The 10596-nt window shown below is 39.4% G+C and overlaps 2 protein-coding genes across 9 annotated transcripts in view; one reads left to right on the top strand and one right to left on the bottom strand.

The window, feature by feature from the left end:
* piezo2a (piezo-type mechanosensitive ion channel component 2a) overlaps window positions 1-6235 on the top strand; it is a 150032-nt gene extending 143797 nt beyond the window's left edge. For 6 of the 7 annotated variants that reach the window (XM_073941353.1, XM_073941355.1, XM_073941354.1 and 3 more), the window contains 2 exons: window positions 479-665; window positions 2366-6235. In XM_073941353.1, coding sequence (XP_073797454.1) covers window positions 479-665; window positions 2366-2618 — 440 coding nt within the window. In that variant the 3' untranslated portion in view covers window positions 2619-6235. The remainder of the gene's footprint in view (window positions 1-478; window positions 666-2365) is intronic. The other variant, XR_012399642.1, reaches the window with a different exon arrangement.
* Window positions 2854-10596, bottom strand: part of napga (N-ethylmaleimide-sensitive factor attachment protein, gamma a) — a 34780-nt gene continuing 27037 nt past the window's right edge. Inside the window, exon 11 of one of the 2 annotated variants that reach the window (XM_017353827.4) lies at window positions 2854-6507. In XM_017353827.4, the coding sequence (XP_017209316.2) occupies window positions 6385-6507 (123 nt within the window). In that variant the 3' untranslated portion in view covers window positions 2854-6384. 2 annotated transcript variants of the gene reach the window in all.

Raw genomic sequence — 10596 nt, forward strand, 5'->3', positions numbered from 1 at the left:
TTAGTAAACACATGAAGCCTGAATGTAAAGTGTGAGCAGGGTAGGGTAATATTGAGTGTATTTCTGTATATATCTTCCATTAGGAACTGTTCTTTGAGCATTTCTTACATAAATGTAGATATAAAGTCAAATTTGTAATTAGTAAATGCATTACTTGTATTGATTTTGAAGCTTCAGATTGTCAAATAGTCTGAATATTGGCCAAATATTGTCTTGACAATAGAAATATAGTTTACCCTGTTTACAATGGATATATTAGAAGTGTGTGAAGTAGACGATGTTGATAAATAACACTGCTAGAATGAAATAAACACAGGTGAGACTGATCCTGCTAGTGGATTTGAAAGGATAGTTAAATCAGATTGCAAAGAAAGCTGCTGTTTGTTGTATTAATGTAATGTTAGCTTGTGTTTATGGATGATAGGTGATGTTGTTCTGTGTTTGTAAGTGTTGATAAGTGCTCTGGTTGTTGCTGCAGACGGAGACTATAAGAGCATCCAGCTGGATCTGGAGCGTTCCGCTAACAGCAGTGAGGATCTGCAGGAGTGGTGGATCGTGGATGAGCTCAGATCAGCGCAGAAGCAGCAGAGAGAAGCCGGACTGCAGCTCTACGTCTTCAGTGATAAAGTCAGCCCTCCGAGCCTGGGCTTCCTGGCGGGATACGGGTCAGTCCAACAAACACATCCCAGAGACACACGGCAGCATTTGAGTGCATTCACAGATCTCCCTCCCTCCCTCTCTCTCTCTCTCTCTCTCTCTCTCTCTCTCGCTCTCTCTCTCTCTCTCTCTCTCTCTCTCTCTCTCTCTCTCTCTCTCTCTCTTTCTCTGAAATGATGATTTTCTATAAGACGATTTAGTCACATATTTGTGTATATAAACCAGATAAGTCAGTATTAAAGACAAATTTATCTATCCATCCATGTATGTATGTATGTATGTGTGTGTGTGTGTGTGTGTATATATGTGTCTGTTTATCTATCCATGTATCTATGTATATATGGATAGACAGACAGAAAGAAAGAAAGAAAGACAGACAGACAGACAGACAGACAGACAGACAGACAGACACACACACACATATTCTGATAGATGTTTATCTACCTATCTGTCCGTCCGTCCGTCCGTCCATCCATCCATCCATCCATCCATCCATCTATCTATCTATCTATCTATCTATCTATCTACAACACACACACACACACACACACACACACACACACACACACACACACACACACACACACACACAACCCTATGCGTTGTGTATGATTAATATCTGAAACACAATCATAATAAAAAACTATTTACTGACACAATACAAACAATAATAGTAACTCATCTTTAACAACTGATTTGTTTTAGCTTTGTCATGATGACAGTAAATAATATTAGACTAGATATTCTTCTATACAGCTTAAAGTGACATTTAAAGGCTTCACTGGGTTAATTTGGTTAACTAAGCAGGTTCGGGTAATTAGTTGAGTTATTGTATAACGATGGTTTGTTCTGGATACAATTGATTCAAGTAAAGCTTAAAGGGGCTAATAATATTGTATTTAAAATGGTGTGTGTGTGTGTGTGTGTGTGTGTGTGTGTGTGTGTGTGATCTATCCGTCTAACTATGTTTGTCTATCGATATATGGATAATGGGTTTTTCTTCACATGCACAAAAATAGGGGGTTAGGGAATAGATTCACAGGGAAAGAGATAAAATATGTATTTTATTTTATTTATATTATTTATTATTGAGTGCTTTACATTCTTTTAATTATAAAAACATAATTTTGCAACAATATTATGAAATGAAATTAATGAAATGATTGAAATGAAAGACATTTAAGTGTGTGTGTGTGTGTGTGTGTGTGTGTGTGTGTGTGTGTGTGTGTGTGTGGCTTCTGTCCTTACTGTAGCATGGTTGATTGTCATATATTATAGACTGAAAATAAGGCAGAAAGTAGTTTAATTTTGTACGCAGTTTAGATGGTTATTGTAAATCTGAGAATTCTGTAAATGCAGAACAAGCGTCATCAATTATTGAACACAAGAACTAGTACAGCGATCATTCTGAAATGACAAATGTATGCAGCAACCATTGAATGTTTAACACACACACACACACACACACCAGCATAAAAATGTCATTTTGCAGTTTGACACAATCATGTAGTGTTGCTTTGATCTTGATTTGCATGAGCATGTCTGTTTTGTTTTTTCAATAATAATAATAATAATAATAATGTTGTTTTTGTTTGCAGCACGTGTAACACTCACAGAATTCTCTGTTGAAATGTCAGTGTGCAGCATCCACATGGAAATGTCTATTATGAATTCTACATGTTATTGTGTGTGTGTGTGTGTGTTGCAGCATCATGGGTCTGTACGCGTCGGTGGTTCTGGTGATCGGGAAGTTTGTGCGCGAGTTCTTCAGCGGGATCTCTCACTCCATCATGTTCGAGGAGCTGCCGTGCGTGGACCGAATCCTCAAACTGTGCACGGACATCTTCCTGGTGCGGGAGACGGGCGAGCTGGAGCTGGAGGAGGACCTGTACGCCAAACTGATCTTCCTGTACCGCTCGCCCGAGACCATGATCAAGTGGACGCGAGAGAAAAACAAATGAGCTGTGCAATAGATCCCGGAGGAGGAGCGGACGCAGTACTTGAAGAACAGAGAGAGAGACTGACTGAGTGTGAGTTTGACTGAGATTCAGCTTGAGGATGAGCCCATACTGACACTGATGCGTGTGTGTGTGTGTGATGGAGGACGAAGCACAACCGCTGCTGTTTACTGATGTGTGCGTGTGTGTGTGTGTGTGTGTGTGTGTGCGTGCATAAAAGACAGACCAAACTGAGAAATGCACTAGAAATGTCTTTATTTAGAGCGTGCGCAGATTAATAACAAGCAAAAGTGTTCCCTGCCGAGTCAACGATTGTTAAGGCGATCATGCGTTCATCTGCGGCATCAGTCGTGAACCGAGTATTGACAGATACATTCCCCTTGTTTTGTTTAAGGCAGGCACTGTTACGGACTTCCCAGCGTATGAAACAGTTCCACTTTACAGCAGCGCTTCATCAGCTGACGCGTTTAACATGAGCAAACGATACAGCGTACACTGATCCCAGCGCAGGGGCGGATTCACCCATCAGCAAAGCAAGCGGCTGCTCACGGCCTGTAGTGGATTTTGGGCTTTCTTCAAAGCAGAATCCTTTAATAAGAAAATGTAGCTAGAAAAAGTACTGTAGGTTGCACAGTTGAGTGGGCTTATTATAATAAGTGGTGACGCTTTACAATAACGATACATCAATAATGATGTGTTAATATGTAAACTAAACAATGATGAGTTAAGGTGTGCGCTGATCATGAATTAACTTTAACTGCAACATGAGTCACACGTGTGAACGACGGCTACCTTAATTACTCGTCAGTACATGTCGTTTGTTAATTAATGTGTTAATTAGCACATTAGTTTATGCTTAATGTAACCATGATGAACTCGTGATAGTTAATATATAATCATGTTGTGACTTTACTTGGAGGCGCACATCATCATTAACCCAATCTTAAGTACTCGTGAACTCCTTACGCACGTCCAACTAGTGGGTTTACGCTGAATAACATCAGATAAGTGTTCTGTCAACATCCACATGTACAGGAGTTGATGAGTAGTTAAGGATGAGTTAACGGTGATGTGCTCCTCCGAGTAAAGTCAAGACATAACCATACATTAACAGCTCATGACTTCATGTTGGTTACGTTTAGCTTAAAGTGAAATGTTAATTTACGACATGTAATTAAGGTAGCTGTCATTCACACACGAACTCGTGTGCATCATGTTGCAGTTAAAGTTAATTCATGATTAGCGCACACCTTAAATCATCACTAATTCATAATAAAGTCATGTTTAGTTTACATATTAATACATCATTATTCATGCACTGTTATAGTAAAGTGTTACCTAATAAGTATTATTATTATTATTATTATTATTATTATAAAAACAAGCTGCCATTACAGGTTTCATCCAAATATCCTGCCAATAACCTGACCATTGATTAGCCGAGAGACGCAGCCATGCAGGAACTGACGATATGCATGAGTTTGAAGATGTGACGCTGTATTTGACACATGCGCAGTCAGACCTGATGCGAGTAGCCCTCATAATTTGCATCACTTTAGATTAATGATGGTGTCTTGGGCAGAATCACAGTGTTAAAACATAATTTAGATATTAAAAAAAAAAAAGTGTAATATTTCTGCTCCTGAATAAAGAGCTAGAAGTATTAATCGTAGCTCTGTATACAGCAGTGTTTTCTGTAATATTTTGCATGGCGAGGGTTTAGAAAGTCCGCCATCCTCAATCTTGAAGAAGTCCAGCAGTGAAACGAGTGCATGTTTGTTTTTAATGAAACTGAACAGATGCTAGGAATCAGTTGCAGAACATTATGTAGATATTTATTTCCTCAAACAAATGCTATGGAAGTCAATGCTTACACGTTTCATAAAAATATGACATGTTTTATACCAGGGGTGTCCAATGTGGGTCCCGGAGGGCCGGCGTCCTGCTGAGTTTAGCCCTAACTTGCTTCAACACAGCAGCCAGGAGGTTTGCAGTATATCCAGTGAGAGCTTGATGAGCTGCTTCAGCTGTGTTTGATTAGGGTCGGAGATAAACTCTCCAGGACACCGGCCCTCCAGGACTGAGCTTGGACATCTCTGTTCTATACATTTCGCCACCTTGGAATTATAAGGTTTCTATCTGACATTTTAGAGAATATTGAGTTATTGGCATTCTTATTAAACATTATGGGATGTGTTTTTTTTTTACTTGTTTGAACCTTTTATAAAAAACAAAAGAATTGTTACACACTGTTTGCTATACGGAATGCACAAACTTTTACGCTCAATATCTCAAAATCAGTCAGAATGCAGACAGAACCTTAAGATGACGATCAGTTGGATCATTGGTGGTGGTGTGGATTGTGAAGCGATTTGGGTGTATGGCCATACATGATAAATGCGCTATATAAATACACATGACATTACAGTTGACATGTAATGTAAATAGGACAGCTTTAGTCGAGGGAATTGGATAAGAAAGTGTTTTATAATAGTTCATACTCAGAGCTCTGATTGCACATTAGGGTGTTGTTGAGCGAATCTGTCCCGCTCATAAGAATTGATTTGGTCAAAGAAAAACATACAACAGTAATAGGGAATAGTTCACCCAAAAAAGACATTTTAATCAGTGTTTACCGTCTCTCGAGTGCTGCCAAAGTAGTTTCTCAACACAAAATAAGACATAGGGAAGAAAGCTGAAAGTTAAAAGGCAGGAAAACTAAATAGTATGGAAGTCAGGGGTTACAGATGTCTTAAAATATAGCTTGTATTGTGCACACGTGTTGACATGCAATAGAAAGAGGGATGGCTTTGATTATTTAGTTGAGGGAAGTTGATTTGAGATGCTGGATTTATGTCAAATAAATGTGAAATATTTTAGAGAAAAAAAATAATTAGACAAGTTTTACAAGATCCTTTACGTGATGTTGTTATTATTATTATTATTATTATTATTATTATTATTATTATCAGTAGTATCGCACTGTAATGCAGAGAAGCAGACTGCGTGATGGTGCGTTGAAACACTTGGCCTCCGTGTCTGGAATAGCTTCGGATGGGTAAATCCGCCCCGTGACAGTTCAATAAATGTATCTGTGTTAACATCGTCAATCATGAGCATTAAGCACAGTTTTACATCTGTATAAGGTCGATTGCGGTTAAGAACATTGTTAAAGTGTTGATGTGCGCTCGTCACGATGACCTGAAGTGCTGAGTTAACGTGATTGGCGACGCTGGCAGTTTATCCGCTGTATAAGGGAATCAGTCTACATTCAAACAGTACGTAAACACATTGCGTTATTTGTATTATTGTGCAGAAAAGGCACGGGCATAACATTAAGGCATCTTGCAGGTGCGTGTTACGATGGGTTTACTCACGGTTTTGAAGTAACCAGTCACGTTTACAGTGCGTGTGAATGAGTAAAAACATGAAGCGTTGCTGTAAAGTGTGAGGGAATATTGATGTGAACTGTTGATTTACCCGGGATGAGTGTTGGTGTCTGCGAGGAGGTCCGTCCACCGGGAGAGGCTGTTTCTCAGGTGTGGTGTTGCCTGTAAAGCTTGTGGAACTGAACATGAAGTGTAAAGGCAAACCTGAATAAATACACGTACTTGAGAGAGGAGCCCGTGGTGTACGCACTTCATTTGTGTCTGTTTAATGCAGCGACGGTGAGATGATCACAGAGGATGCCAGTCCAGCTTGCATTGTGTGTGTGTGTGTGTGTGTGTGTGTGTGTGTGTGTGTGTGTGTGTGTGTGCGTGTGTGTGTTTTAACAGAGTCCTCCAGCATACTCGTCGTCCTCTTCCTCCTGTGGCTGAGCAGAAGCGCTGGGTTTCTTCTTTCCTCCTCCTCCTCCTCCAGGCACCTTCAGGCTGATGGCCAGCTTTGCATACTGGAGGAAGTAAAGAAACAGGACAGGTGAGTACAGCAAACTGACTATCGAATCAAAAGCAAATCGAGCTGAATGTGCAGAGTCTATCATCACAGAGTTTCACAGCAGATGGAGGGAGTTTTTAAAGCAGCGTTAATGTCACATTTCAAATGTCGAATTAGACTTTACTTACATTTAATAACGACATGGAAAACGGCAGAGAACTGTGAAAGTACTTTGTTTCAACTATTTTCCAAAAGTCAATTAGAAAGAAGTTTGTGTGTTGAAATGGACTGGTGGTGAAACACTGATCAAGTGTGTAATTTGTGAGAGTTGTTCTAGATCTGTCATTGAAGAATTGTTTTTGACAACGGATCCTTCTCACAAGACTAGCGTGAGGTGTTTAACGCTGATATTAATCTGAAATCCTCTACAGTTGTTAATATTTTAATTAGAAAAAGTGTGTGAATATTTATGTTATGTTTATATTATTCTCGTTCATTCGGTTTCCTATAACATCCTGAGTGTTGTACCGGCCGAGTATACGATCCGTTAAGCACGAGCGTGTCAGTCTTGATCAGTAAACTGTGGCTATTGACCGCTATCCTAAAAAGGCAGAGCTCTACATACTCAGATTAGGATATTTTTTATGCGGTCCCCGTAGAGCTGAAAATCAAACAGAGCTATTTAGTATGAATAACTTTGCGAGTGTAAGTTTAGAGATGATGGTCTGTCCCTTTAGACGAGCCTTTTAATGTCTAAGTGTATTTGAAATAACGCCAACGTGTCAGTCGGAGCTCTGAGAACATGGTATATGGCGTGCCACGCTGCTCCGTCTATAATGCTTTCATCTGTTACTAATGTAGGAATTGAGATATTACAAATATTTTGATGTCTTTGACAATTGAACATGAGGCGAAAACAGAGACAATTGGCTTCACAACCCAGCAGGTGGGAATGTGAGAAAGAATCAGCTCCTGCTACATGTGACATGTGAATCTGCTGAAACTGGACTTCAACCACCCCACCTCACACATACGGTCATTTAAAAGTCTGAACGTTCTAGATTAACCAAACTGACTTTAACTATCCTGTTTGATTTCATTTAAAATGTGTCAGTGCGACTGGTACAATGGTCTCATTCTCTCAGAAATAGACATAATCAAAACAAAATCACTTCAGGCATCTGTTGAACCACTGTGAAGGCTGTGACTTTTCCACAGGCAGCACTAAATGCCTTCTGTTACGCACACACCCCTTTCCTTGAGGGAATTGTTGGATTACTTAAGGTAAGGTGTGAGAAACGCTCGGCGCGATTGTGATTGGCCAGCATGCGCTCCACGTTATGTGTAATTTGAAGTCAGGAATGCATCATTTAATTTAGCATTTATCTTTGATAATTTGATGTCTTGTATTGATCGTTTATGAATTGACTGAATGAATTTGGCAGAATACTCATTTACCTGACTGATAAATTGTTCTGTTTTGAATTATTGAAACAGTCGTGTTATTATCACTGGTAAATGTTGTTGTCCATAGCACTACAAGCCCCTGTACAGGTTAGTAACGGACTAAAACATGTTAGACGGAGCAGCGTGGCACGCTATACGATGTTGTTAGAGATCCGATTAGCACATTGGCATTAATTGAAGTATACTTAGACTGTAAAAGGCCAACAATGGGTTTTCTATTTAGAAGAACAAAATATTGTTGAAACTAATGTAAATGTGGGTATTTAGGCCTTCATCTACAAACTTATAATCCTGTGCGATTATTATTAAAATATTTGGTCTTGATTAAGTAGATAACAGATCTATAAGGACCGCATAAAAGTCTCCTAAATTGAGTAATGTAGGGTTCTGCCTTTTCAGGAGAGTGGTTAATCGCCTCTGTTTAATGACCGAGACTGAGAAGCTTGTACTAAGAGATGGTATACCCGGCCGGTGCAAGACTCGAGCTGCTATAGGAATCTGAGTAAATGAGAATAAGGTATAATAACAAATCAAAAGAATATTCAATCACAATCTAAAATAATGTGAAAGGAAACAAAATAACCTTCTCAATGTTTTATAATTGTAGTGAGATAAAACGAGGATAAATATATTCATATTGTAAAGCATCTCATACTAAAATTGGAGTCAGGTATGAGTTAAGTTTAATATAGATGAACATTGTGCACTGGAATGACCGAACATAAAGTGAACCTTGATCCACCAGTGGACACCGTCATTGGACCAACTGGCTGGACCCTACACCGTACAGCTGCGGTCTCCTAAAACAAACAGAGCTATTTAGTATGAATAACTTTGAGTAGTCGCTATGCGAGTGTAAGTTCAGAGATGAAGGTCTGTCCCTTTAGACGGGCCTTTTAATGTGTAAGTGTACTGGAAATGACGGCAACGTGTCAGTCGGAGCTGTAAGAATGGCGTGCCAGGCCGCTCCGTCTATAATGCTTTCATCTGTTACTGACCTGTACAGGGGCTTGTGGTGCTTAATGCAAGTTACTAAAGATAATAACACAAACTGTCTTTGAATAATTGAAAACGTAACAATTTATCATCCAGGTAAATGGCAATTCGTTCAGTCAATTGGTAAACGATTCATACAAGACATGAAACGATCAAAAACAAATCCAAGTTTAAAAGACCTGACCCTGAAATATGTATAGTGTGGAGCTGTAGCGCTTCACGCTACGGGCTGATTTCAGTACAGAATCGCTGGGAACTTTGAGAAACTTTTCGTTAAGCAGTCAATCCAAGAATCTCCTGGAGAACAAGAGTGTGTTAAAAAACAAAAGGCGTTTGCATTTAGTGGAGTTTGTGGCTACAGCAAAGGCACTGCGGTTGAAAAGATAGCTGAAGTAATATATTTACTGCTGTGATTCTGTTTATGTCTGAGGAACCGAGAGCACTGTACCTGTGGCACAGCGACATTAGAAACGATATCAAACATGATAGATCAAGTCACTTGGATTAATTTAGAACCTTCATATTTGTAATCAATATGTGATTATAAGTTTAGAGATGAAGGTCTGTCCCCTTAGACAGGCCTTTTACAGTGTAAGTATAGTTGAATTAACGGCAACGTGTCAGTCGGAGCTGTAACATGGTATGGCGTGCAACGCTGCCCTGTCTATAATAATTTACTAACCTATACGGGGGACTGTGGTGTTATGGAGTTAATTTGATCTATTAGAGATAAGAATATAAAGGCTGTTTGAATAATTGAAAACATAAATGTGTATTACGCCAATTCATTCAGTCAATTTGTAAAGCATCAATACGAGACATCAAATGATCAAAGAGAAATCCAAGATTAAAAGATGCGTACCTGACTGCAAAATATGCATAGCGTGGAGCTGTAGCGCTTCACGCTATGGGCTGATCTCGTTACAGAATGGGCCCGGACAGTTGGAAACTTTACCTTAACTGGTCAATACAAGAATCTGCTGAAGAACAAGGGTGTGTTAAAAAACAAAAGGCGTTTGCGTTCAGTGGAAGACTTTCCGCCTGTGGGAAAGGCACAGCCTTCACAGTGATTCAACAGACGGCTGAAGTTATATATCTATGGTTTTCATCCTGTCTGTTTCTGAGGGAACGAGAGCATTGTACCTGTGGCACTGCGACATTTGAAACGATATCAGACATGATCAAGTCACTTGGATTAATTGATAACATTCATACTTTGTAATGAGCGTTCTGTGCGAGTAGAGTGACAAGGGGCCGAGCGACCAACGGGTGTATGGAGAGACGTTTCATATGTTAACGGAGGACAGGAGGAGAGCTGGTTTTCTAGCATCACCACCTGCTGTGTTGCGGAGCCGATCGTGTGCGTTTTCAGCTCATATTTGAATTGTCAAAGACAAGAAAGGATTTGTTGTATCTGAAGTGTTCCGATATGTTTTTAAAAAAAATGGAAATATTAAAAAGTTTGAAGGACGGTTAGATGAGCATTAGTAATACAGGATTCTGTTTGTGTGAAATGAGTAAAATTGAATTGGTGTTCTCGTGAGTTGTTTGTAATGTACTGTCTATGGGGCCGACAGTAAGTTTGACGATATAATTATTAGTATTAGTATTATTATAATAATCATATTGTAGGATTATATTG

Source organism: Danio rerio, chromosome 24 (assembly GCF_049306965.1).
Source record: "Danio rerio strain Tuebingen ecotype United States chromosome 24, GRCz12tu, whole genome shotgun sequence".
Taxonomy (NCBI): Eukaryota; Metazoa; Chordata; class Actinopteri; order Cypriniformes; family Danionidae; genus Danio; species Danio rerio.